This window comes from Chelmon rostratus, chromosome 10 (assembly GCF_017976325.1).
Source record: "Chelmon rostratus isolate fCheRos1 chromosome 10, fCheRos1.pri, whole genome shotgun sequence".
NCBI lineage: Eukaryota > Metazoa > Chordata > Actinopteri > Chaetodontiformes > Chaetodontidae > Chelmon > Chelmon rostratus.
The window spans coordinates 14,531,504-14,558,929 of NC_055667.1; the positions used below are offsets into that span (position 1 = coordinate 14,531,504).

At 43.8% G+C, this 27,426-nt stretch overlaps 2 protein-coding genes across 3 annotated transcripts in view; one reads left to right on the forward strand and one right to left on the reverse strand.

Moving 5' to 3' along the window:
- lrp1ab (low density lipoprotein receptor-related protein 1Ab) overlaps positions 1–27,426 on the reverse strand; it is an 86,379-nt gene that overhangs the window by 21,571 nt on the left and 37,382 nt on the right. For both annotated transcript variants that reach the window (XM_041946013.1, XM_041946012.1), the window contains exons 7-44: positions 23,779–23,941; positions 23,116–23,338; positions 21,998–22,187; positions 21,287–21,430; positions 20,905–21,141; positions 20,520–20,700; positions 19,953–20,175; positions 19,581–19,770; positions 19,356–19,478; positions 18,905–19,045; positions 18,384–18,509; positions 17,671–17,787; positions 17,480–17,560; positions 17,216–17,383; positions 15,862–16,044; positions 15,096–15,293; positions 14,715–14,960; positions 14,141–14,338; positions 12,702–12,906; positions 12,361–12,525; positions 11,850–12,094; positions 10,918–11,049; positions 9,600–9,827; positions 9,297–9,471; positions 9,031–9,125; positions 8,740–8,889; positions 8,419–8,559; positions 8,141–8,269; positions 7,920–8,051; positions 7,664–7,798; positions 7,430–7,559; positions 7,184–7,310; positions 6,575–6,726; positions 6,311–6,435; positions 5,652–6,026; positions 816–1,005; positions 420–624; positions 141–333 (exon numbers count right to left, since the gene is read on the reverse strand). In XM_041946013.1, the coding sequence (XP_041801947.1) occupies positions 141–333; positions 420–624; positions 816–1,005; positions 5,652–6,026; positions 6,311–6,435; positions 6,575–6,726; positions 7,184–7,310; positions 7,430–7,559; positions 7,664–7,798; positions 7,920–8,051; positions 8,141–8,269; positions 8,419–8,559; positions 8,740–8,889; positions 9,031–9,125; positions 9,297–9,471; positions 9,600–9,827; positions 10,918–11,049; positions 11,850–12,094; positions 12,361–12,525; positions 12,702–12,906; positions 14,141–14,338; positions 14,715–14,960; positions 15,096–15,293; positions 15,862–16,044; positions 17,216–17,383; positions 17,480–17,560; positions 17,671–17,787; positions 18,384–18,509; positions 18,905–19,045; positions 19,356–19,478; positions 19,581–19,770; positions 19,953–20,175; positions 20,520–20,700; positions 20,905–21,141; positions 21,287–21,430; positions 21,998–22,187; positions 23,116–23,338; positions 23,779–23,941 (6,561 nt within the window). The remainder of the gene's footprint in view (positions 1–140; positions 334–419; positions 625–815; positions 1,006–5,651; positions 6,027–6,310; positions 6,436–6,574; positions 6,727–7,183; positions 7,311–7,429; positions 7,560–7,663; positions 7,799–7,919; positions 8,052–8,140; positions 8,270–8,418; positions 8,560–8,739; positions 8,890–9,030; positions 9,126–9,296; positions 9,472–9,599; positions 9,828–10,917; positions 11,050–11,849; positions 12,095–12,360; positions 12,526–12,701; positions 12,907–14,140; positions 14,339–14,714; positions 14,961–15,095; positions 15,294–15,861; positions 16,045–17,215; positions 17,384–17,479; positions 17,561–17,670; positions 17,788–18,383; positions 18,510–18,904; positions 19,046–19,355; positions 19,479–19,580; positions 19,771–19,952; positions 20,176–20,519; positions 20,701–20,904; positions 21,142–21,286; positions 21,431–21,997; positions 22,188–23,115; positions 23,339–23,778; positions 23,942–27,426) is intronic.
- On the forward strand, positions 3,247–4,284 carry LOC121612861 (galanin receptor type 1). The gene has a single exon (XM_041946014.1). The coding sequence runs from the start codon at positions 3,247–3,249 to the stop codon at positions 4,282–4,284; it is 1,038 nt and encodes a 345-aa protein (XP_041801948.1).

Consider the following 27,426-nt stretch of genomic DNA (forward strand, 5'->3'; position numbering starts at 1 on the left):
AGCGGGAAATGGATATCTGTGCCAAATGACAAAGCTCTGCAGCCTTTTTGGGCCTAACACCAATGACATTTGCTGGAATTATGCAACCGAGAGGAGCAACCTGTAGAAACTTCATAGTGCCTTCAGTAAATAATACTTACAGCTGTTGGTGTCATTAGCCACAGCAATGATGCCCATTGGCTGCTGAGGGATGTCAGCACGCAGCACTTTCATGTCTCCTCCTGTGTATTTGTCAGCTCTAAGGACAGCTCTCCTCACCCAGTCAGTCCAGAAGATGTAGTCTCCATACACAGCCAGGCCAAATGGATGGACAGGCTCATTCTTCAACAAGACCTGAAGCAGAGATATTTAAACGTTATTTTACAGGGCAAATGGGAGTCTTCTTTATAACCAAAGGAGAAATTAAAGGGCAGTCTTACATAACGGCTGCTCCCATCATATTCACAGCGTTCAATCTTGTCCAGAGTGGCGTCAGAGAAGTAGAGTTTCTCAGCACGGTGGTCTATGGCCAGGCCGTTTGGAGTTTTAATGTCACTGCCGATGATCACAAGCACATTGGCGCCATTCAGAGAGGCTCTCATGATGCTGGGAGCCTGCTCGTTCCAGTTGGTCCAGAACATGAGACTATAGGGGGAACAAACACAGGACAAGCATAACGATGTGCAGTGGGAGTTTCCAAAATGTCTTGGTACCAATGTTATGGCTGACTGAAGTAAAATAAATCTGCGGTTCAAAAGAAAGAAGAAAAAGCAAACAGTATTGGAACTGGGCTTTGACATAGTCCAGAACGCCAAGTTTTGATATTAATGACTCACTCCTGACACTCGTCCAGCACAAAGGCTCTGGGGTGGTCTTCTCCAGACATAGTGACCACAGTGTTGCGGTTATAAGCCACAGAGCGGCTCTGGTCCACAGTGTGCCGTGTGATGGTGGAGGTTGTGTAACTGGTCCAGTAGAGTGTATCCCAACCACGGTGATATGCCAGGCCCTCAACTGACCCAACATCTGTGAAGCAGAGAAGCAAGAAATTGGCCCTCAGTAAATATTTTGGAACCATGACAGTAGTTTTTCTGACTTTAGTTCTTTGTTGTTGTCCAGCCAAAACTGCAGGGGCAAAAAGCTTGCGAAGAACAAACTCTTTTCATTTCACGTTAATAAATATCACCTCTAAGGAGTGTGAGAATGAGCTTTAAGGAGGAAATTCAGTGAGAATTCAACAAATCGTTAATAACTATCACAGTTATAGCAGGTTATCCCACAGTTAACTCTGTGAGATTTTACCAAATGGGCAAAAGTAAATGTTTTAAGGTTGTAGCCATCTTCCCGCATCAGGTCATGAATGGTAAAACGCTGCAAGGAAGAAAGGCAAGGATAAAAAAAAAGTGAAAAGGAAAGCATAAAACAGAAGTGGTATCACACAGAGCTGAGTATGTGCCACGCCTGCTGCTCCTGGAGAGGGTTTAAACACTCTGTATCATCCTGTCATTTCATGGCTGGCTGCCTGCACATACAAATACTGCTCCCTGTGGACACTCTCATTCATGGCGACTTCTTGTTCTGGGAAGAAAGCTGCCTCTGAACAGCTTGAATCACTTTAGGGATAAAAGTCAGGGTGAAGAAGTCAGCCGTGAAAGGTAAAGATAAAGCAGCTGCTCTCAATAGCCATCATCCTTTTGTCCTGTGACCCCCTACTCATAGTGCATGCAGTAGGAGTAACGTTTTTATTCATGGTGCCTACATGACACACAACATAATGGAAAAGGTGCACTGCAGTCTTACTGGCTCCAAGGCGTGTGTTCATCTGTTCTTGGTCACACTGGCAACCACATTTATGACTATTTACATCCAATGATAAAAATCTGAACACTCCATGAAAATGTTTGCTCTTGGCTAAAATGGATTGTCCTTCAATAAGATGTTTCAGATGAGTGACAAAGTGCATGAATCAACCTTAATGCAGGACAATTTAAGGCTGAAGACGTTGTTAACCAACCTAAATGCAAACAAAAGACCAGTTTAGGGCCGAACACAAGAGTCAAATTTGTGTTCTTCATTGTCAACTTTCAGGCTTGTACAAAACAGGAATGAGAAAAGGGTGCACTTGAGCAGCTTGGATTGAGGGAAGATCACATACTGAGCAAGGATGAGTAAAGTAGGTTCAAGCCAGTATTATGTAATGATAAACAGCACAGTCACTCCTCCCCTTGCCTAGATCAGCTCAGCCCATGGTTACTGTGCAAACAGTGGTGAAAACCTGTCGGGAAGACTCAGAACAGAGCCCTTCTGACCATCACAGGAGTAGTAATCCAAGTGACACCTGACAATTAGCAAGCTTTTGGCACTTTTCATTTGAAGATTGTTAATGACATTTTTTTCCTTCAAAGCCTGAAGGCCATGTCGATTATACAGCAACTTCTCTGCTGGTGAGGTCTACAGGTTGCAAGTCTCTGAAGAGCTTCTGAACGGATAAGATGCCTCCTGCCGCGGTGACCACTTAACATCAAGTAGCATTGACTGCTTTTAAAGTGGAATGTCTGTTAGTAACCACTGGGATGAATTTGTCCTCTGTTGCCTGGTTTCAAGAAATCAATACAGCCACAGAGTAACTGCTTCATCTCGCCGGATTTAATCCAAACCGCTCTTCCTTGGATAATGAAGGACATGCTGATGCAGAAAGGGAAAAAGCCAGAGAGCAAGGACTGCTCTTCATGTTTATGAGATTTCTGAGTAAAACTGGACAACAGCACATTTTTTTCCTGAGACTTTCAGATGAGAGAGCCGTATCCAACCATCTTTAAGTAGTTTCTTCAAACAGCTGGAAAATAGTGAAGGTGACACAGTGGGAGAGACAACTTTTTAGAGGGATTCAACCAGACACAAACAGGAACATGTGTGGCTCAAGAGGAAGCGGACTTCACCCCTTGACTATCTCTGGCCACTTGGAAATGAATTCCAACTGCTAAAAATAAACTGGAATATACTTTCTGACTGTCTTCCTGTGGAGAGCACAGATTAGAAATGTCAATGGAGAAGTCAACCGACCTGTGTGATATTAACTACTTAAATAATTGCAATCATTATGCATAGTATTTAATGGAGTGTGGTCATACCTGTGATTAATAAAATTTAAGACATGAGCTGGAGCCAACAGATGCATCACTCACGCACTGCGTGAACATGCTGTTCTGATGCTCAACCTTAACAGGCCATTAGATTCATTACTCAGTTGACTTTCATTGCGAATGCATGGAGACTTTGGGGCAGCAAGTAAACAGCAGTGGCCTTGAACAAAGAAATTGGGCAGATGAGGCTTTGATGAAGACCTTTGTGCCCATCCTGGACGGGTTTATTCTGGTGACTGGCCTGGTGGGCCAAACCCTGGTCATCACCATTCTTAATGGCAGGAGGAAGAAAGAAAGCCAACCTCCACATGGCACAGATACCCTGCTGTTGGCCCTGAGTGCTGCTGACCTGCTGCTGCTGCTCTGCCTGCCTTTCCACACCTCTGCTATTACCCTGGGCTTCTGGCCTTTTGGTAGCTTTCTGTGCAAGGTCATCAGCTTCCTGGGTGTGGCCTGCTCAGCTGCTTCAGTCTTTACCCTGGCAGCTTTAGCTGTGACACGTTACCTGACTGTGGTGCACCCCACCTGGGCGTACCGTTCGAGAATGCACAGACGCATTAAGCTCACAGTAGCTCTGCTCTGGGTCCCTGCCTCAGCCTTGGCAGCCCCGCAGTTTGCCTTCCGCACAGTTACAGCGTCCAGCGTTGTGTACTGCTTTGCCTTCCTGTCTGACTTCAGCCAGCTAGTCTACAGCATTGCTCTCTTCCTGTTCGGCTTTGCTCTACCACTGGGCATCATTGTATTGATGTATGCCAAGATCTACTGTTTTCTTCGACATACGCGGCTGGTGGGGAACGCTCCCCAGCTGGAGCGCTACCAGAGCCAGGTCACTCACACATCAGCTCTCCTTGTCCTGGTCTTCACTCTCCTTTGGCTGCCCTCCTATGCCCTCATGTTCTCCTTCATTGGAGGAACCATAACAGGCACACATGGATACAAGATCATTGCCATCCTGGCTAGACTGTTGGCATCCTCAGTAGCAGTGGTAAACCCTGTGCTGTATGCGTTTATGTCCCAGAAGTTTAGGCGAGAACTACTAGAGCTGGGGAGAGAGCGCTGGGCATGCTGCAAAAGCTGTCTGATTGGTTGCCCTCATGTGATGGGTAGGGACACGGTGCAGCCCTTTGAGCTGGACACAACATCAGAAAGAGGCCAAAACTGACCCTTTAGCTAAAACAAAAAGTCTACTACCTCATTACTCACTTAATCCTGGAACTAGGGTTAGGTAATATAGTTTAAAGAAATATCATGATATTAATAAGAATATTTTACAATGCCTGTATATATTTATAGATCACTGTATGAAAACATATGCAAGATGATATATGTAATTATCTAAGTATTGTTAAATGCAATTAACTTCATTCCATTGTTATGTAATAAATCAGGTAAAATTATTCACATGTTAACTAAGAACCTCATATGCAGTTTTTAAATACAATTTGCTTGGCTTTATTAATTTGAACAGTATTGATACCCATCTGATGAGCATCAGTGATATCTGTGAGGAGAGGTGTCTGCACAAACCCTAAACGATACTAAAACAACACCCGCCCCGCCTGCTGCTTTCTCGCAAGCAATACAGAAGTATCAGCTTCCATACCGCCAGACTACAGACCAGCTTCTTTCCTGCTCAACTCCCCTGAATCCACCATTAAAAATAGTTTATTTCTGTGTGTGTAGCATAAAGGGACTACAACTTGTATGTTGTTGTACAACCCTCCGTTGTAGAATGATAAATAAATGAACCTCGTACATTGAACCTTGAGAATGTAGTAAAACAGTGACGCGATATGCTCATATAATCTTGTTATTATTCTACTTAAAGTTGGTATATGATAATATTGATTTTATTGCAGAGTCTTATCTGGAACTGACACACTCCTTAGAGAACTGAAGTAAATTCTGTAGTTGGGGGGTGAAAAGCTAATGGCCATCATTTTCATTCATCTGTTCATAACACTGTTCTCAATGCAACATCAATAAATACACTAACCTCATGCACTCTACTTGTTTTCCTGTCTCTCCTATCAAAGAATTAGAGTTCTGAATATTGCTTGCTAAGAACGGCTTTGGTCCAGGGCTTTTAAATGTGATGCTTTTCTGGATGGAGTTCAACAACCTACTCTTGAATCATTTAAAGAGAGTGGGATTTAAAAGACACTTCAGTGTTGAAACAAGCAAAAAGGAGAGTGTGTGTGTGTTTGTGTGTGCAAGTGTGTCTTCAAGTGGCAGCCCTAAGTGATGTCAATCTCCTCTGGCTGAGAAGCTGCAGCTGTGTGTAAATTACAGTGGATCCTCTGGAGTGCTTGTGTTGTCAAAATGTGTGATGATGGCTGTTTACAGTGTCGAGGAGACGAGGGACAACATTCAATTATTAATGGACCGGATGAAAGAAATGGGACCACAAGGCAACACAGCTGAAATACACATCAAGAGACGTTGTGGAAGGAAAGGTTTAGGTGAATGCTTAGTGGAGTTTTCGAGTATTGAAAAGAAATGAAATGTGATTGATGACTTCATACTTACTGTCCACAACAATCTTGCGGTCTGTGCCATCATCATTGATCTGCTGGATGTTGCCAAAGTGTATGTCACTGAAGAAGATGCGGTTGGCTCCCTTCCCTCCACCACCATGATAGTCAAAGCTGAGGGCAATGACATTCTTCATGTGATCGGGGTCCTCAAACGGCTTTATTGGCGCGTTTAGGTTTGTCTCATCTGACAGGTGGATGCTCTTCAGTATGGTACGCTCTGAGTACAGCAGGTATCCGTCATAGTCACGGCAACTGCGGTTGTCCTCTGCCAGCATGCCGTGAGCACAGGCGCAGGTGCGCTCACTGTTGCCACGGAAAAGACACAGCTGCTCACAGCCGCCGTTGTTGTCTTTGCAGACGTTGGTGCCTGGGGAGAGTTTGACACATTTATGTGGTGAGTTGTTAAACAAATAATGAGCCTGGTTAAACACAGCATTTCATCATTTCCTGGGGGGGTTGCTGATTTAGTTGGGTGGTAAAAGTTTTAATCATTGTGTGTGTGTGAGGGCTTGTTTTTGTATACATGTGAGGACCAACTCAAGGCAGCTCACAGTTCTTGAGAGAACATTCTTGTCAGACTTCATAGTAAAAAGCTAATTTTGGGGGTTTGTGGTCAAGTTTAGTTTGTGTGTGTTTTGAGAATGTCCCCACCTTGCTGCCTGGCCCTGTTGAAAACCTTGATGTCTTTCAGTTGCACACCAATGCCAGTCCTGAGCTGCACAGCATCTGTAGCATTGTCTTTGCTGCCTCTCTTAATAGAGCCATTGGCATGAGTCCTAAACAAAAGACAACAAAACTGTTGAGTCAATTAACAGCATACAATATGAAATCTACCACATGATTAAAAAGCTGACATGCATTAACAAATAACTAGATAATGAAGCAATGAACAAATTAATTAACCACTGAACTGACCTGTCACTCCAATAGATGTATTCCTCAAATACAGACACAGCAAACATATCCATGTTGTTGTTAGCCAGCACCAGCTCCCTGTTCTCTCCAGTCTCCAGGTTGATGCGCTCAATCTTGTCTGTCCTGGCATCGCACCAATACAGCAGACCCTCCTGCAGGCACACAGCAGAAATACATTAGTGTTGATTATTCAGGGAAGGTCACATTTTCCAAATTAAAATTAAAACAAAAAGTGTTGTAATGCCCACTTTAGCTTGCTACAGCAACTCATGCTTTAATATAACAATACTAGATGACTTTTGTGTCATTAGCAAACACTAGAACTTGTGGCAGCTCTAGAGCTAAATTATATTATACAGGCTGCATATATCTGGCACACCACTGTATGGAAGATAGGTAGAATTTACACAGAATAAATTATTTTAAACTGCAACTGTGGCATACATATTACAATTTAAATTAAATGTATGAATCACAGGGCATAAAATGAACCACTAAAATAATTAAATCAGTAAAAGCTATGGATAACCAATGGTCCAGTCTCTGGAAAAGTCACAGTACATTTGTTCCAACTAGACACAGGAAATATAAAATTTCTGTTGTCCACACCTCGTAGTCGATGGAGATTCCATTGGGCCAACTGATGCTCACATTGACCAGGACCAACCTCTGGGTGCCATCCAACCTAGAGCGCTCAATACGAGGGTACTGACCCCACTCAGTCCAGAACAGATACCTGCACACAGTTAAAGCGCATTTTAGAAATGAAGTAGCACGGTTGAAACTACACTGAGAAGTAACTCAATGCAGGAGCCTTACATAAGGCAGAATTAAAGTGTTGGCAGGGAGCCTTACCCTTTAACTGGGTGGACAGTGATGGCTCTGGGCTTGTCCAGGCCCTGGGAAATGACTACATAGCGGAAAGAGCCATTCAGCCTGGCCACCTCAATCACGTCAAAGCCCTGGTCAGTCCAGTAAATATTTCCTATAAAAGAACAGGGACACATCAGCTACGTGGCCCTTTATCTGTGCTTGTCCAATTCTGTAGCGGAGAATTAAAATACGATTTCAAATCCATTATGACTAGACCTGCTATCCAGTCAACGGTGATGCCCTCCACCCTGCCAATGCCATTGGTGACCACATCCTCTCTCCATGTCTGGTCTCTCTTAGCCCTGCTGATGGTGCTCAGGCCCATGTCCACCCAGTAGATGGTGTCATTCTCTGAAAACGAAGAGGCCTTTTGTGTCAATCTATAAATACTCACTTCACTGAGATAATGACAGCTTCAAAGTGTCACTCAAGCAAGGCCCTCTAGTTACTGATGTCCCTCAGTGTCACTCACCAGCGTGGAAGTCGATGCCGACGGCCAGAGAGGTGCCAGACACTGGCACCAAGGCGTCAGATTTGTCTGCCGGGTCAAGTGGAATTCCTCTGATTCCCTCGTGAACGGAGTAAAGCAGGAAAGAGCCCATACCTGCTCAGGGACAACACAGTAGGTTTTTGTTTTTAGGATACACTGCATTCCTACTGTATATGTGACTGTGCTGTGAAGCAGAGTCTCACCTTCACAGGACTGCTGCCCTGTCTTCAGGCTATATCCAGCAGTGCACATGCAGGCCCTGGTTGTTGGTGAGGTGGGTAGACACAGCTGGGAGCAGTCTCCATTGTTGTTACTGCACAGGTTGATACCCGCTAAGGGAAAAGGAGAAGATCAGTGAAGCTCAAAGAGAAAGAAAAATATTTTTCTTTTCTAGTTTCATACTGACAAATTTAGCGAGTTTTACAACTTTTACTTTGGACTAATTTCTGACAAAACCCACATGCGGTAACATTTTTCTTACCTTTCTGCACATCCTCATCATAGATTCTCATGTGCATCATAGGGGAGGTGTTGTTGCGCAAAACCTTCCAGTTTCCTCCATCCTTCTTGTCACATGTTCCTATCTGGTCCGTTCCCTGGTCTGCCCACCACATCTTATCTCCTACAGTAAGAGAAATTGATTTATATCCTTGTACACTGTCCCTTTAACATGGGCAAGTAATTTTGAGATATTGATCTCCTTTGAATATGAGAAGTAATTAGATGTACCTACTCAACATTCAGATCAGGAAAAATAGAAAACAAAGAGGACACATTTGAAATACCATCTTTTTCATCTTACCCATAATAGCCAGAGCTGTAGCCTTGGTAAGTTTGCCTTTAACACCTTCCAGAATCTCAAGTTTAGTTCCATCCAGCTGACAGCGGTTAATGGTGCTGTTTCCTGAGCTGATCCAGTACAGCTGCTTTTTTTCATAGTCAATAGAGAGGCCTGCATGGAAAGAATAATGGTGTTATTATACATATAAATCTCTCACACTCACATGTATAATCTGTGCTTTCTCCCTGTATTGCAAAACAGTATTATTTAGCAGTCAGTTGTTTTTGGCAGTAGGGGGGTACATCTGCTCACCTACGGGCCCTTTTTGATTGATAAAAAGTGTGGTCTGGTTACTACCATCCATGTTAGCCATGCTTATGTTGTCACCATCAGTCCAGTACAGCTTCCTGAGGAGGGATATGAATGTTATGAGACATAGAGAGGGGACTGAAATATCTTAGAGACTAATTTGTAGACACTTGGTCATTGAGTGAAATGGAAAACAGAAAACGTTCAACAAAGAGGGACTTCACATCTCGAACTGAATGCAGGGCTAATGAGACGTAAAGAAGACTAACCCCAGTAGAGGATGCAGCACCAGACAGTGGGGCTTGTCCAAGCCCTGGATAACAGCATTCTTGAAAGATCCATCCAGTCTGGCCACATTGATCTGTTTCTTATTGGTATCATAGCTGGTCCAGAAGAGGTTTCTGGACACCCAGTCTACTGCCAGCCCGTGTGCGTTGGGAAGGTCTGGGAAAACCAAAGTAGAAAATGTTAGGCTTCAATCTAATTTTCAGACAGATACAGAAAGTTTTAACTAATAACTGGACAAAAATAAAAACACATAGAGAGTCATATATTCCTCTATTCGTTCTTACCAGCAGACACAACAGTCTCCACCCCTGTGCCGTTAATGAAAGCTCTCTTTATTGTCTGTGTTCGGACATCTGACCAGTAGATGCGATGCTCCACAGCATCGTAGTCCACCACAGTCACATTGTCTATGTCCGGCACGGTGAAAGAAATGATGTAGTTGTAGTAGGGGTTGTCGATGTCCACGCCTCGGATCTCGATTTGACGAGCATATAGCAGGAACTTGCGAGACTCTGGAAAAAACGAACAACACTGAGAATAAGCCAGATTTGAATCGCTACTATTGCTTTTTAGAAATTATCTGAAATGACTGAAATCACCTACAAATGAAGGGAAGCACAAAAAGTGAGAGAAAGGAGGAACCAATGCATACAGACTAAGTTAGTTGTTTAACTTGTGACATGTGTGTGTCAATTTTCCACATGTGCAAGTCCAATGTTAGCAAAAAAGACTTCTCTGTATAGAAACCTCCTTTTGTCATGCTCTAGTTTGTCCCATCTGTATTCTTTTTAGTACATTTTGATTAAAAGTTTTGGTTTCTTCTCACTGTACTAGCCACACAATCAAAGGGTGGAGCCAGGTGCATCCCAGGGGACAGTTGGATGAGAGGATCAAACTGTCAGTGACATGGTGCCCATGTCAGGGCTTGATTACTTCCTGGGAGATGGAGCTGGTGACAAGAAATAACTCCCTCTAAATCAAAAAAATCATTCATTTTCAATCAAACAATCATTTTACTCAGTTTAAGTGGTAAATCTGTCAGAGTTCAGAGTCTGGCTGACGCTGAAAATGCATGTGTTAATGGGCAATGCATCAGACACCTAATCAAATCTAATCAAATTAACCTTAACTTTACACTGCTGAGATGACAATTGTTCTGTAGAATGCTTAACATTTATACAGACAGACGACACATTCCCACATCTACCCCTCAAAACCATCATGAAACCCACTCATGAAATCACACAGCAATAAATGAAGACCTCAGGGCATCACTTTTGACAGCCTTTTATATGAAATGAAATGGAAATGTGAGTGAGGGAGGCCGTGTGGCGCAAACGGAGGAGATGTAATCAGATCTTCTGTCATAAGAGATGACAGCTAATGACGCTGATGTCAAGTTCGGGGGCTGAGTGCACCGTAGCAGTCATGACAGTCATGAGAAAAGATACCTGTGAACAAAGAGCCTGTTTCTTGCTCCTTGATGACATGGATTTTATATGACAGCAGTGTGTGTATGCACTTGGTCTGAAGGTTTTTTAAGGTGAGAGGAAAAAGTCTGTGTAGGTGTGTGTGTTTGCAAGTTGCAGTGTCTGTCCTTACCTTTGCAGGTACGTTTGTCAGGCTGCAGCTTCATGAGGTGAGGGCAGGCACAGGAGAACGTCTGATTGAAGTTGATGAGACAGAGGTGGGAGCAAGGGCTTTTACCATCACTGGTGGCACACGGGTTAGGAGCTTAAAAAAAAGGAAAGTCAGAGGAAATGTGGTGAAAGAGAGAAAGACGCATAAATAGACAAAATTCACAAAAAAGTCTATACATTCTCATATCAGACAAAGCCAGCAATGTAATGTGAGATGCCATTTTTCAAGAGTATCACAGTCTAGAGTTATTTTAATGGACCTCTCAGTCAATGGACCCTCAAGGGAAGTGAGAGTGTCTCAGACCTGTCAACACAGCTTGTTGCCTCATCACTGTCATGGACACTGGTAGCAACTGTCAATCAACAATTCTGTGAGATCTCTCTTTTCCTGCCTCCAATTACTGGCCCCAGTGCCTCTCTGCTGCCCCCACACCCTTAGGACCAACATAGTCATTGGCTACTAAACATCAAGGTGACAGTTCAATGGCAGACTACCACAAAACACTTTTGACAATCTTTTTGTCATCTTGTCAATCACATGTGTATCTGTGGGATCAACACATGACATTAAAGTCACAGCAGGAGAGTTTTTATTCCCTACCAGGCCAGTGGGAAATGTCAAACAGCGAGGTGACTTTTTGATCAACGAGGCAGCAGGAGGTGTCCAGATTGCTGCTGGTGTGAAGAGACACCTCACAGCTCTAAAAGGTCAGCTGTCTTTGGGGAATGGGAGTCGTGAATCAACACGGTCAGCAATAAACTGTGAGCTTGTCGTCGTTCTCCTTTGAGTTAAGCCCAAATCAGTCAGACATGCTGACAGACGGGTAAATGTGAGATATGGGTGCTCTTTCTGTCGCTGAGTGTTTATGCATACATATCTGCTGTGCAACCTACCCTGGGGTTGTCTGGATGGGTGATAGACCTGCAAGTCAAAAGGCTGTGTGTTGGTGCGCTGGACAACAGTGACATTGTGTCCTGTCCATTTGTTGGCTTTGGCCAGAGTGTTAGTCCTCCAGTCAGTCCAGTAGACCTCGCCTCCATACATTGTGACAGCAAAGGGGTGGGACAAATACTCATGACCCCGCAACACTTCAATCAGCCCAGAACCGTCGTACATAGCAGAGTAGATTGCATCTGACCTGGAGAAGCATTAAGGCAGAGATTAAGGCAGGAATAACATGTGCGTCATTTTAAGTAAAAGCATGTTGCTCACGTTGCAAGATGAGTCTGTATTTTGCATTTGCTTTTACATAAGCAAAGCACATCTGCATGTTTATTAAAAAATCAATAATGGCAAGCAAAAAAAAAAAAAAAGACTGAGCCAATGGGTGATGTAATGAGTGAGTGGGTGGATGCAATGCAACGAGAGCACTCTTTATATTCAGGGACTATTGGCAAATGCTACCTGGCATCAATCCAGACAATGCGTCTTTCCATGTAGTCCACAGTGAGCCCATTGGGCCAGCCACCACTGCCTGTTTCCCTGTGGATGGTGCGTCTGCCTTCACCACTCATAGATGCTGCCTCAATCCTGGGCAGGCTAGCATCCCAGTCTGTCCAAAATAGAATACTGCCAACAGAAAATAATTCAATGTGAGGAGGGATTTTCACTGATGTGTACAGTATCGTCACATGAAAACAAGTCAATTTCATAGAAAATAAGTATGGGGAATATATCCTAAGCTAACTTCCAATTTTCTAAAAGGGTGGTTACAGCTTCAGAATCCCTAGATCTGTGCTTCTTACCCATCTCGAGGGTCTAGGGCGATGGCCCTCGGGTGCTCCACCTCCCCAGCCAGCAGGGTGGTTCTCATGGTCCCATCCAGTTTTGCCACCTCTATCTGGTCCAAATTGCTCTCCACCCAGTAGATGTTTCCTGCTATCCAGTCCACAGCCAGGCCCTCTGGAGTAGCCAGGCCATACTGGATCACCACCTCAAAACTGGTCAGGGCTGAATGGGACACACAGAGGAAGAGGGACTTAAAGCTGGGATGGTGTTGGGTTCTTATTTTGTGCATTTGACAACTGAAATAGCAAGCTGAACAAGGGACCAGGACTGATATTATGTAGAATTTTTATGCTTCTTTTAATGTGATTTTAAGTAGAAAAGTAGCAGTTGTCATTAGGCTAATTTATTATTTCAATAGTTTGGCTCATGTTACTTTCACTAAGGAGAGTAAGCCAGCACATACTGTATGGTTCATTAAAAAACAAAAAACAAAAAAACCTGATAAACAATGAACCGTTTAGAATTCTAAACTCTTATGGTATCTGTCAGTGACTGGCAGGCACTGTGGTTTCAACCAGCTCTATCTCCCCAACTCCACTACCCCACTCCTAAGAAAACAAACATCCAACACCAGATCGCCCACTCTGTTTATTATTTCCCAGAAACAACAGGCTCTCATGCAGACAAAGACCAAACCAAAATACGTGATCAGCTCTGGCCATGGATGATAAGACAACTTCTTCAAAATGCCTTCTAGTAGTAATTAGGGGGTGGTGGGACAGGACTTCAACACAGTTTGCTTAAAGGAATGCTGGAGTCATGGCTGTCTTTCTGCGTGTATGTGTGGGTAGTATGCCAACAACTTTAGAGATTCTGAAACAGCTTCAATAACATGCAGCAGTAGCTGATCTATGAGTTGGTCGCAATGTCTCTGCTCAGAGGCCTATTTTAATGGTGAAGTTGGAGGGCTGGGAACTGGAACTGCAGTGTGTTATGCCTCCTACGCTACATCAGTGTTCTGGCTGCAGTCACGCACAGCGAGTACTGAGACAAATGGGAAGAGACAAAGCCTTCCGTGTGCTGTGCTGGGAACACGACCTTGATTGGCAAGGAGACCTGGGGTTTTGGAGCAGGAAAGTCTGACCATGACCTGGGATATTATTCAGGGTCAGAGACCGCCATTGGTGACCACAGACTCCTTTTAAAAACATTTGGCTCTGAGAAATTACAGTAGATTTGCTCAGCAGAGGTTAATTTCTGGGAAATGCTCAGTCAAAAGCACAAATATGACAATCACAATCCACTTTACTGTTTTTATTTTACATACAAAGAGATGACACTGAAAAATGAACTTATTACTATATGAGTTAGACTGTTCTTCGTGGCTATTCATTCCACAACCCCATCTATCTTTCTGCTTAAGCTAATATTACTGAAAGCTAACTGGCTGCCTCACCTCCATTTTCAGACAGTTTCCCACGGTAGATCTTGTCCTCCACGACATCAGTCCAGTACAAGGTGCTCTCATTGAGGTGGAAGTCCAAGGCGATGGTGTTCCTCAGCCCTGGTACCAGCACACTGAACTCTCCCTTGTGAAGCTCAATCCTTCTGATCTCATGGCGGTTGGAGAAGATGATGAAAGGCTTGAAAGGATCTGCAGGCAAAGAAGGTGTACCCGCAAAAATGTTTAGTGTCTCAACACAGTAAATCTCATCTCAAAGTCCAGATTCACAAATCCCTCTTGTTGGTCTTGGATCAAATCCTACCACAGCTGCCTCTGCAGTATCTCCCCTCCATCTGTCTCTTTCAGAGAAACAAAACTGAATAACTGAAGTTGTTTGCTGCTCACTTTTTGGCGAAAGAAAACACATCTTTGACACTATGATGCATTAAATACTGTAGAATCAGTTTTGTAGTGCTTCTTCAGCACAAGAAGAAAAATACTTTTGCTCTCAACCTGAAGCTAAAAAGAAATTCTTCAGTTTGTAGGAGTAAATAAATTCTTTTTGGCAAAGGCCTTTTTTTATTACCAGTGCTTTTGCAGCTCTCCATGTCAGACTCCAGCTCCCAGCCCTCATAGCAGGAGCACTTGATGCTGGATTTCTCCTGCTCACACTTCTGGCTACATTTGAGGTGTTTGGCACAGAAGCTCTGGATCTGGCAGGTCTTATTATCAGCTCCCAGCTCCATGCCCAAGGGACAGGAACACATGAAGCCCTCCCCGGGAATGATGGTGCAGTTGTGGCTACAGCCACCGTTGTCCAATGCACATAGGTCTGCGGGCGAGAAGCATAGATTATGGTGCTAGAATATATCCGAGACAGCAGAGTTGTATGTGATGTTTGTGGTGCAACACATTTTCATGTTGTGGTTTGTGCCAAAATGTCTTTTGTGCGTAAAGAATGTCATACCACAAAGTTTCTCATCAGAGCCATCCGGACAATCGTCAGTGCCATCACACAGCTTCTCAGCAGGCAGACAGATGGAGTCGTTGGTAGCACACATGTGGTGAGACAACTTGCACACCAACGCTTCACAGTTGTCCTCGTCCGAGTTGTCCTCACAGTCACTGTCGCCATCACACACCCAGGCCTTGCTGATGCAGCGAGCTGTCAAGAGCACCAAATATCAATTTTCAGTTTGTGTTAAGATTTTTATCTTATTGTATTCAGATAGACTAGTCTTGAATAAGCTTTAGAGATTGGTCACACCAGCATTTATAATGAAAGTTTGAACCAAAAAGATGCATTCTTCAGTGCATTTTAATGAAATTGCCACAATCAGTACATTTGTTCAGGGAGGCAAAGTGAATTCAACTTTTGGTGAACTGACATGCACAATTCAGCCGCTGACCAATCACAAATCATCTTGACAGTGCTGACCTTTGAGGGAATGGTGCTTGTATCATCCAATTTTATATAAACCTGTTCGCCGAATGGGAAGCAGCAATAATAACTTTCCTCTAGTGACAAAGAGCAGCCACCACATGATTGATGCCCAAATTTTCCTGTGCCACTTTCCTGTGTGACTAGGCACTCTTTCAATATTTGTCCTCATGTGTCAGAGAATACAACCCTCTTTGTACTGACTAACAACATTGCATCTTGAACGGATGTTGTCAAAAAAGGCTCATCACCCTTAACCTCTGGTACTTAAGCCAGCTGAAAACATCCTCACCAGAGTCCCTGCAGCTAAACTTGACTGCCGGGTCACACATGTGGGTCACACCCTCGCAGTTGCTCTCATCACTCAAGTCCATACAGTCTGTGTCCCCGTCACAGCGCCAGCGCATGGGAATGCACAGGCCATCCATCCGACACTGGAACTCATCCACATGACAGCCGCCTGGAGGACGGGTAGCTGGGGAGAAAACAGCAAGACAAAGCGAGATGGTTAGCCACGAAAAAAGACGGACTATGCAGTTTAGCTAGTGTCAAAGAGGCAGGAAAATACCACTAGAAGTCAGTCAACTGAAAAATAACTCAACTGGAATCACAACCAGGAAACAATGCTTGCACAGACAACACACTCTGAGAAGAAGAAGAAGAAAGAATAGGCCATTTAGCTCATTAATTAATGTGTAGGTAGGCCGGGATGCTGGGTTAACAACATGACACTGGGCCAAGTCAAACAACAATAACAGACACAGCTCACTGACTGATGTCACAGGCAGATTAAAGGCACCAGTGAGGAGGGGGCACAATGACATCCCCTCATGGCAAAGGTCAGCTCTTGGCACAGCTAAATCAGGAAATGGGCCTGGGGATCTTTCAGCACAGAGCTGCAATATACAAGAGGAGGAAGGCGATAGTATTGCTTTTTTATTTCAGCTAATGACTTCCAGACAGCAGGCCAAGACAGCCCACAAACACACACACAGCACAGATTGCTCATTAGACCAACAGGTCATGCCGGGCCCCGTTTTTGCATGCTGGGACTTGACAGCAGTTGGCTGCATGGATCAAACAGTACATACAACATCAGAACACACACAGCGTACAGGCGCGCTTGTTTCAAGGTAGTCCAACTGCTGAAGAAAGAGTGCCACACTGCGTGATGACGCTACCTCACTGTTACAAAGAGTGGTTAACCAGCAAAACTCAATGTTCCAAATTAGTCCAACATGGCCACCAGCTATTTTCAACCCTAAACATGTAAATTCATATCACTGCAGCAGAGTCAAAACACCTGTGCCATTTGCACAAGACCATAATAGAGTTTAATTGTTATCTAACCACAAAACATAATCACATCCTGAACAGAGCAACACATAAGATTTGCTGTAAATGATAAGTGGAAGCCAGAGGGCAGGCAGGGGCATGCAGAGCGGAGGAAACAGAACAGGGAGGAGGGCGATCCCATCTTCACAGTGACAGCCTCTTTACAACTACAAACAGCAACATGTAAACATAGTGAAATACAATACATGATGGCATGAGAGCCTGACTCAGGTACAGCTGGCAAAAGCACAAACAAAAAGCTTTTAAGAGCAAGGCTATCTCAGTTTGGTACACACAGTATCATGCCTTACCCTGGTTGGTGCAGTTGGCATGAGTCTCATCACTGTAGTCTCCACAGTCATTGTCGCCATCACAGGTCCAGTATTCCGGGATGCAGCGGCCGCTGTTACATTTAAACTGGACACTGGAGCAGGAATGGCTGCAGCCGGCCTCGTCACTGTTATCCCCACAGTCATTGTCTGCACATGAGCATGCACAAGATTGCAATTTCAGTAATTGGATTATTTCAAAATACAGCTTCATGACAGGTGAAGGAAGCCTGAGAGTATGATTACCGTTATCACAGCGCCAGTTGATGTTGATGCAGCGGCCATTAGCGCAGGTGAACTGGGTCAGAGGGAAGCAGGTTGGGTAGGCTGGAGAGGGGGTCAAGAGATAAAAACATTACGCTTATTTGCACTCTCACACTAAAACATGTGCTATCCAGAAAAAAAAGCAACAATATGAAGGTGCAGTAAAGACTCACCACAAGAGTCTGGTTCATCTGACCGGTCTCCACAGTCATCATCCAGGTCACATGTCCAGGATATGGGGATGCAGCGCCCACTAGCGCAAGGGTACTGGTTTGGTGGGCATGTGCGAGCTGGCAGAGGAACGAGGTGTAAAACAGTTGAGTGCTGTAAAAAGTCCTCCTTCCTTGTGCAATATCCTTAATTGAACATTCAGTAACTCATCACTGTTGAGGAAGCTATGCTCAAAGATGTATGGTTGCTTACAAAAAGTACTTAAAACCAGTTGTAAGCCCCAAACAGCACACTCACGTTATCTTAATTAAGTTAAAGACAATCTGCAATCTCCTTCAATGTATTTGAGACACTGAGAGAGCCCTCATAAAAGTACCCTGTTAGCCGAGGACCATCACTGTGTTTAAGCCCATTATTATTGATGCTGTAGATCAATACATCCTCCTGGACTCTGTGTAAAGTCCTGCTGGCATCCACAGCACTAATCATAACTGAATTAACTCTAAGCTTGAATATACCAATATGTCTGCTTTAGTTGCAATTTGTCTGCTTGTCCGAAGTTTAATTAGTCCATTGTTTCTCACTTTTAATTTCTCTCTAAAGAAGTCTCTCTACCATTTTTAACTTAATGATCAATCTTAAATTGGTGATCCTGCGAAAACACACATACAGTTGAAAAACTGTAATGCACTCTAAACTCCAGCTTTGTGCATACCAGAGCAGGTGGTGTTGGATTCATCTTCATCATTGCCGCAGTCATTGTCACCATCACACAGCCATCGCAGGGGAATACAGCGGTTGTTCTGGCATTTGAATCTGTCAGCTGGGCAGGTGTGCTGGTCTGGGGGAAGACAACAGAAAAGTTTGCACTTCTTTTTCAAAACTGTTTTATTTTTTTTTTCTGAACATCAGCTACCTGCTTTATTAAGGCTTTCTGTGTTTGATACACTATTTAACTTGCTAAATATTCTTCCAACCCTTTAAGTATGTCACTTTAAATGAAGCATAAAAAAGAGAAGAACATCCAAGACAAATATGAGTCCCTGGTGGTCACTATCGCCTAATGAGAAGAAAGCTGGCCAGTGAAATTAAAGCCACATTGCACTGCATGGAAAGAGGCAATCTTGGAAACTGTAGCTTGTGCTCTGTCGGTTCCCGTTAGTTAAGACCCTTAAACAGAATTTTTGTTTATCTACGTGTTGCTGTGTAACCATGACAATGACGTGGCACACTTACGGCAGAGCTCAGGGGCCTCATCGCTGTTGTCCAGACAGTCGTTGTCCCCGTCACACTTCCAGCGCTCTTGGATGCAGCGGTTGTTCTTGCAGGCAAACTCCCCGGGCTGGCACTGGGGCGGGGGCACGTAGGAGGGGTTGGCTGAGGATGAAATCAGGGGTAGGAGCAGAAACAGATGGGCCATTGAGACAAGATCTGATCACCAAAACAAAATAAAGCTTTTCGGTGCATAGGTCAACTTTCATCTTTCTTAAAAGTTGCAAAAATATTGGTGGAGGCTTTTTAAAGAATCTTCCCAGATCTGGCAATGACAGAGAATAGCAGAGCCTGCAAATGGAAAGTACAGCCTAGAATTCTTCAGCAGCCTTAACTCCTGTGGAGTAATGAATTTTCCATAACTTTCCACATGGATCTTTAGTGAAACCTTTCTACTGGTAAAGCTGCTAAGTACCTTTACAGGTGACATTATCGACATCAAGAATTTGATCATCAGCACAGCCACAGGACCTGCCGTCAGGAATAGCAAGGCACAGACTGCTACAGCCACCATTGTTAACTCGACACGCATTGGAGCCTAAAAAAAGACAAACCAAGAGAAAAGGTAGAACATTATTCCCATATTTTACTAATGAGCATGTCAGGAAGTGACAAGGAATGAGAAGAAGGGAGATGGTACCTTGCTGCTGGTGTGCGTCATACACTCTGATCTCAAAGATGGGTGGCCTCTCGTTGCGGAGTAGGGTGACTGTCTTAGTGACCTGGTCCAATTTGTAGATGCTGCCGCCACGGTACTCATTCCAAAAAAGAAATTGTTTGTAATGACATAAGCCGAAGGCATGGTTAAGCTCCTGCCCCTCATACACCACCTGTCACATCAGGAGAAAGATCTGTGTTAGATTTCCAAATATTACCCGTGTTCCAACAAACTGATTATCTTGATGTTATGACCACAGTGTTAGAATTGAAAATTTTAAATAACATGTAGCAGTATCTCTTTTATCATCTACAAACACACTATCATCTAAATATAATCCCTAGCATAACCAACCTTTCGCTCAGTCGTGTTGAGGTAAACCAACTCAATACGGTCGTAGTAAGCATCCACCCAGTACAGGATGCCCTGGGGAATGTCCAGACTCAAGCCATTAGGCCACAGCACCGTCTTGCTGGTCAGAAACACTTGGTGATGAGAACCATCCATCCAAGCTTTCTTGATCTTCCCTCTGTTGCTCTCTGTGGGGTCCTCCTCCCAGTCAGTCCAGTACATCCATCTGGGAGGCAAGAAGAGGTATCACCACATTCAAAATGTGTTCAGATTAGATTTCTGTGAAAGCTGGAGCCGTTAAAATGTCAAAATGTAGCTGTGAGATTTGATGATCTTTGACAGATTCATAAGAAGAAAAAAAAAAGAAAAAAAGGAGGGAGCATCCAGAAATCTCTTGAAAACTCTCCAGCTCTCACACACCCAAATGTAACCAATGACTATGACAAACATCTACAGTGCAGGCAGCCCTCATAGCTCCAAGTACAAGCACGCAGACCATTAACAACTTGACCGTAGCATTTATGAGAGAAGAACACCAAGTAATTAACACGCTCCCCTCTAGTTTCTCACCCATGCTGGGGGTCCACCACAATTGCACGAGGGTGGCTCATCTTGCCCTCAATGAGAGTTTTGCGGGTCTGAGAAGCCTTCTCCAGCCTGGCAACGCTGATAGTCTTCTTAGGCCCGTCATCTGTCCAGTAGAGATTACCTCCCATCCAGTCTACTGCTATCCCCTCAACCGTGTGAATACCTGAGATAAGGAAAGGAAGCCGGTGTAAAAAAGAAACTATTAGCTGGCAAATTCAGAATGATTATCAAGAAAATAAAGTGAAAATGACATGGAATAGCCTGACTGTATTCTTTTCCTCCCTAAATTCTTTGTAGGAGCCAGGATTTGGTTATGGAGTAGAAATAGTGCCCAGAACCCTGTGCAAAGCTATCATTTCATTCTTACCTTCTTTTAGTATGGTGTCTCTCTCTGTGCCATCTATCTTCTGTCGGCCAATAATGTAGCTGGTGGCATCAGCAAAGTAGATGAACTCACTGGCGGCGTGGAAATCCAGAGCTCGGGGGTTCATTAGGTTCTCAATGGGAATCATGTACTCATCAGGCACCTTGGCATTCATGTCCATGCCCCTGATGATTCCAGGACGACCCTTACCGTACACCAAGAACAACTCATGGTCTGGTTCTGCAGAAGACGAAAAAAAAAACAAAACATTTCAGTGAATAAATATCATTACTTCTGTCAGTTATATTGTAACACCCATTACTTTATTACATCACGAGTGTCATTTTTGTCAAATTAATTTTTTCTCCTCAGTCTTTGTACTTACTCTTGCAGGACTTGCCATCGCTGCCAAGGCTGAATCCAGAGCGACAGCGGCAGGTACGTGTCTTGTGGCTGTTGCTCAGGAGACAGATATCAGAGCAGCCTCCGGCCTTCCCAAACTGATCCAGTGCACATGCATGACTGCGCACTAAGCCAGGAGAGAGGGGCACAAACGCAACAGTCATGCAATGGTAGCTACTATCAGGGTTAATGAAGCTTTTTAAGAGTAAAATTCAGGCACTTTCAAGGTACCTAAACCAAAGATTTACAAACTCTCAAGACTTTATTATCACATCTAAATTGTTACAATAAATGAAATTGCAAAAAAATATAATGTACAGAATTTCCTGATACCCACGCCAATCAACATACATTGTCACATTGTTTTATTATCTTACCAGCTGTTCACATTAAATTTGTATGTTTTGAACAGGGTTATTTAATGCTTGCTAATTTCAATGCCAGGTTACAACAAACAAATATGATGTTGTTCATTTTAAATATTAAAAGGCTGTGCAGAGTCATTATGAAACATCAGATTATGTTGGGCGTTATGTTATTAAGTATTTCGATTCAGGCAGTTTCCTAACCCTGAAAACATAACAGACAAAATTAAGCATTTTCCAAACTTTCAAGACTTAGTGCAAACCAAGTGCTATGAATGGAAATGGATCAAATGAGTTAGCAGTCAAGCTAGGCCTTCTGAAGTGAGTACCTTGAGGTTGGCGCCTCTGGTGGTAGACGTGCAGTGCGGCTCCCCGTTCTACCCGCGCCACCACCAGCAATTCGGAGCTGTTGAAGCGGTTCACTCGGATCACACTGGTCTTGGGGTTGAGGTTGCCTTCGTCTGAGTTGGTGGCATACAGGTAATTCTCAAATACAGTCAGTCCGTACAGGTGCTCAATCTGAAATACATAGAGAGAATAAAGACAAAAGTTGTCCTGAGTCCTCTCTGAGCTCATGGTGCATGACTAATGGCTTGTGTGATATCGCTGATGTACACATTTTTATCTTGAACACTGCCTGGTAAATTCTGCAAGATGGAACTTTCCTAACAAACTATGCAGATTTTGACAGGTTCTAATAAATGTGGGGTAATCTCTGAAGGACAGAGACAGACAAACACAGACAGAGATAGTCAGAAAGATAAAGAGATAGTGTTTGTGCAAACTTGGCAAAGGGCAGCGTAATGGCTCCACTTCCCATCTGCCGTTAAACGGAGAGATTTTGCTTTTATAAGGGTCTATTCTGTGCAGCTCTCCTCTACTGTCAGAAAGATGTATGGGTTGGGATCATATTACACCACACACACACACACACACACACACGCACACACACACACGCACACACGCACACACGCGCACACACGCGCACACACACACGCACACACACACACGCACACACACCTCCCACCCCTGCAGTCCTGATTTCATTAAGACCATTACTCCACTTTAAGTTTGAGTCAAGCTTCACTAGCGCCAGACTAATACATTTAGAGAGGCACTAGCCAGGAAAATCACACACTTTAAGTAATATCAATCAAGACAATAAAAAGGACTTATCCCCTGGAGAGGCAGACCCTCTCTGCCTAGATACACAGGAGACAACTGGAAAACAGCACTGCCTTTAAAGATGATGGAGTTAAATCTATGATGATGATACAGATTTGGAAGACAGATGTCTACAAGGGCTATTGCTGTTTGGCAAAGTTCAGCCTTTTAAAAGAAGGCTGAACAATCGGAAGTCTATACTCCTGAGTGCACCTGTGTGTATGTTTAGGTGTAGTTGGCATTTTTTGTGCGTACATCCATCCAACCATCAGTCAAACCTCACCTGCAGTCCCTGGATGATGGTGTGTCGGTTTTTGCCCTCATAGTCCACCACTTCGATGTAGTCCAGGTAGGCGTCAGCCCAGTACACCATGCGATTGACCAAGTCCAATGTGATACCATGGGGGAAGACGATCTTGCTGTCCACCAGCTTAGTGCGGTTCTGACCATCCATGTCACAACGCTCAACCCTCGGCGTGGACCCATAGTCAGTGAAGAACACTTTTCTGTGGCAGAAAAACAGGCACAAAAAGGAAGGAGAGTTCAGTTAAGTGAGGGTGACACAAAAAGGAAGTTTTTTCAACAACAGGAAACTATATGACTTAAACTGGATTAATTGACCACTACTGAGATATCTATATCTAGTCATTGTAACGGTTTGGAAATTATTTCCAGGACAATACAAATAGAGAAGTGATGCTTTGGAAATGGGAACTACATCAGACACTAGCTTGTCAGCATCAGGAACCTGAAACAGCCAACATGCAAGTGTTTATGTGGCACACAAGTATCTGTCTAGGTTTCCATCTGGAGGAAGTGCTTTGATTTTTGACTGCCTGCTTGGTCAGCATGTCGTCTGATCATAAGACGGCATTTTCCTCTCAAGCATTGCTAAAACAGTAGTGAGGGTAGCGTTAGGTCACAAAAAGTGAAGGAAAGTACAGACCCCATGGCCGGGTCCAAGGCGATGCCTTTAGGGTTGTACAGTTCTTGGTCCAGCAGGGTCACACATGTCTGGCCATTCTTGTTGCAGACAAACACCCGGTCGTCCACGTCATCCACAAAGTAGAAGTTTCCGGTCAGCCAGTCGATAGCCATCTGCTCCACATCTGAGGGATGCAGAGGAGAGAGAACAGAACCGTTCAAAAAATCCGAGCCTCATGGGAGTACAGTCATATAGCTCTTGGTCATACACCAGCCTCATTTCAAAAACCACTCATTTTATGATGGCATGACCCTTTCCTCAAGAGTGCCCACACTGTTGAAAAACAAAATAATAGGGCTGAATTAATGAGCTTCTGTCATCTTACTGCACTACTGGGTCTAACAGGTTGTCCATTACCAGAACTGCACTTGCCTTTGATTAAGGCAAGCAGGGCACGGGGGAGGGAAAGAAACACAAAAAATGACAGATAAAGGACGGGAGGTGAAGGCGTGCACTTTCTAAGCTGTACTCCTTTGAGTGGACTGAAGCAGTAACACTAAACTCCTGTAAGAAAAAAGACACTCAATACTTCACTTTTGAATACATGTGAGGATATACAGTATTAATAAAATTATTAAGTATGCATGGCTCACTTACTGTAAGTATTAAAGAAGACTTCAACTTAGATGAGAAAGCCAGTCAAAATATAGTTTTACTAGCACTACTTTTATTCACCCCAATGATCCACATAAACTAACCAAGTTGACACATCACTGATCTACTAATTGAGTGTTTCAGGAACCTTGCCAGTGTTTCGCGAGGAGGAACAAGGCTAAAACATTGATTTGTTAAACACAGACCCTGCAGCAGACACAACTTCATTCACAAAATAATGTAGTACTGGGTGTCACTATCAATAATAGGACAAGGGGGATTTCTTGTAATGTTTATTAATGTAAACAAAATGATCAACTAGTTTTCAAAAAGAGCAGCATAATTTTTCAATTTCAATGGCACAGCCAAAAATGCAACATACAGGTGGGTGACCAATTAAAAGGAAAAAACAGCACAAAGTGTAAACGGCATCAAAACTCTTTGTCTGTGAAGATGACAGTGAAGGCAACAACATACCATTCACATTATTCTCATTAGCATCAAACCATTTAATGAGCCGTGGTACCATCAATTGAAACATCTGCATTTGTATATATTAACTTGTTTATCGTATTTCATCTTTAATTTGTAACACCAATCTGTACATGTCAGACAAGACTGGTTTATTTAAAAAAACAAAAGAAAAAAAAAAGAAACCAGTAAAGGGTTTCGTCATGGCAGCACAGAAACATGACTTATGATTCTCTGGATCTGTAAAGATGAATCTGAAGATCACTCAAAGTGACCCACAATACTGTTGCAACATGTCGCACAAAGGATCTTGACATTTAGTAACCCCACTGCTTACCAAGCCAACTAAGAAAAAGGAAGCTTTGCAGACGGGCCCTATATTTTAGATCTACTCTCAGCATTGCGGGGTTGAAGTGCTAAGTTAAACATTTCTCACTCTCTGAGAACTCTGTCCTGTTTGAGACTGGGTGCAGAAATCCCAGATCACAAGGGAGACCCAGCTGTGATGGGGGGCTTCAAGATACATACAGCCTTGTGTTTTTACAGCTGCCATCACACTTCTTTTCAAAGCGGGGCACTATATACACAAATGCACATCACACAGGATCACTACTCACACGTACAGTAACAAACTGACCACAGTTTTCTCTTCAGATTATCAAAGGGACAACTTTGACATCAGGGTACACAAGTGGGGTATAACGCCATTGATAGTGAGCCTGTCCCACGGCTTTGACCAATCATAAAGAAAATGTCTGCAATGGAGCCCCCAACCATGCTGCCCAAAGCAAGTTCCACAACAGAGCTTACACACATCTGGACCCAATGTAGAAACCCCCCGCCAACCCACCTACCAAACATACACAGAGCTTCAAAAGACCTGCCTTCCATGGACCCTACAGTATGCTTGGTGCTATGATATAAATAGAGTTGAAGAGGACGGGGTTGTGGCAGTGGTTGGGAAAGAAAAAGTCAGAAAAATACTTTAATATGTCTGGTGCACCTCCCAACTGGAAATAATTTATTGACAGCTGGCAAAGGTAGTGGCTATATCGCATCTGAAAAGGGAGGTCACTGTAAATACATGAGCTAATAAAAAAATCATGGTCAAAAGAACAGCGGGAGGGAGTAAAAAACAGTCCAACATGTTTCATAAACATCAGGACCAAGATTCTGACAACGGGGAGAGTTTGTCATGGAGTTAAGAGGGATAGTGATACTCCCATTGGTATCAGCTCTAAAACATACTCCTCTAAAGAAATCCAGCTGCAGGCCTGGCTGCACAAGGCATTGATTAGACTCATATACAGAGTAGAGAGCCAGTTGTGCAACAGAGTGACTATTGCGTTGTGTAACAGCCTGCAAGTAGTGGACCTCCTTTCTCGGAGAGCCAGAGAGTCTGTTGACGTCCTCACTCATTCAGCTTCTGGTAAGTGGAAAGTTTGCTGGGAAACTGAATGAACCCACCCCTTTCTCCTCATCCACCCAGCCTGCCCTCACAACTCCTCTTGACTTCCTGCCCCTTTAACACCTACCAGCACACACTGCTCTGAGGAAACGTTTCACAAACTGAGGGGGTCTTACTGGCAACAACAAACATGCTCTCTGCCCAAATAGCATAGTTATTTACATACAGGGCCACAGCCTATTTAATTCCTCAAACTAGTCACACACTGGCGCCTAGACTGGGGATTAGCCACACAAAATTTGTACTTGAATGCTATTTCCTCTATTTGCATGTCAGTGCAATTATTCCTTTATTTACATGTTGGTGCAAGCAGAAAATAATCGTCATCTGAACGATGGACAGAGGGACCTGAGGAGGAGGGCTGGTCCCTGCTGTGGAGTTCTGCTCGGAGGGTGGAGAAGATGGGATGGTAGGCTCTGCACTGCTTTTTATCTTCCCAGTCAGAGAATCACACATGCACACAGAGTAGGCCACATCTGGAACCCTCGTCTACTTATCTGCCCTGCTCTCTCAGGCTCCCAGAAGCTATAAATCACCCTGTTTGTGTGAACCCTGTGCCGACCCCCCCCCTACCTCCACAGCTTTATCCATATCCATCTAAGGCCAATCCCCAGGTCTGCCCACCATAATTCTAGGAGCCCACCTGAGCCCTCCTTGTTATAAAACACTGAACAGAGCTTAAAAACAGCCCATGCTGGCACCAATTCTATGATCAGAATTAAAAGAGAGAGTTCACATTCAAGCAAAGGAAAGGCAAATGGCTTAATGAAGAAGGACACAGAGCTAACATGGGCTAACCAAGTGACATTTTAAGGCAAACGACCACAAGGGAAACCATACAGTAAAAGCAGCAGATGGCTGCATTTTTTTGCTCTATTATCGCAGCTGAAAGGCCAGACTGATGTAAAAAAAAAAAAAAAAAAAAAAAAAAAAAACATAGAGTCATCCAAAGTGCAAGGAGAGCATCTTGCCTGTCTGTTGCTCCCAGAGTGACTTCGGACAGCCAAAACCCACCAACAGACATGACAGGACCCACACTTGTCAGGGTTTTACAGTGGAGGTGGGGCATCTTACCT

Bases quoted from the DNA above. Each gene is read 5' to 3' on its own strand.
- LOC121612861 (XM_041946014.1), top strand. From the start codon at position 3,247: ATGGAGACTTTGGGGCAGCAAGTAAACAGCAGTGGCCTTGAACAAAGA.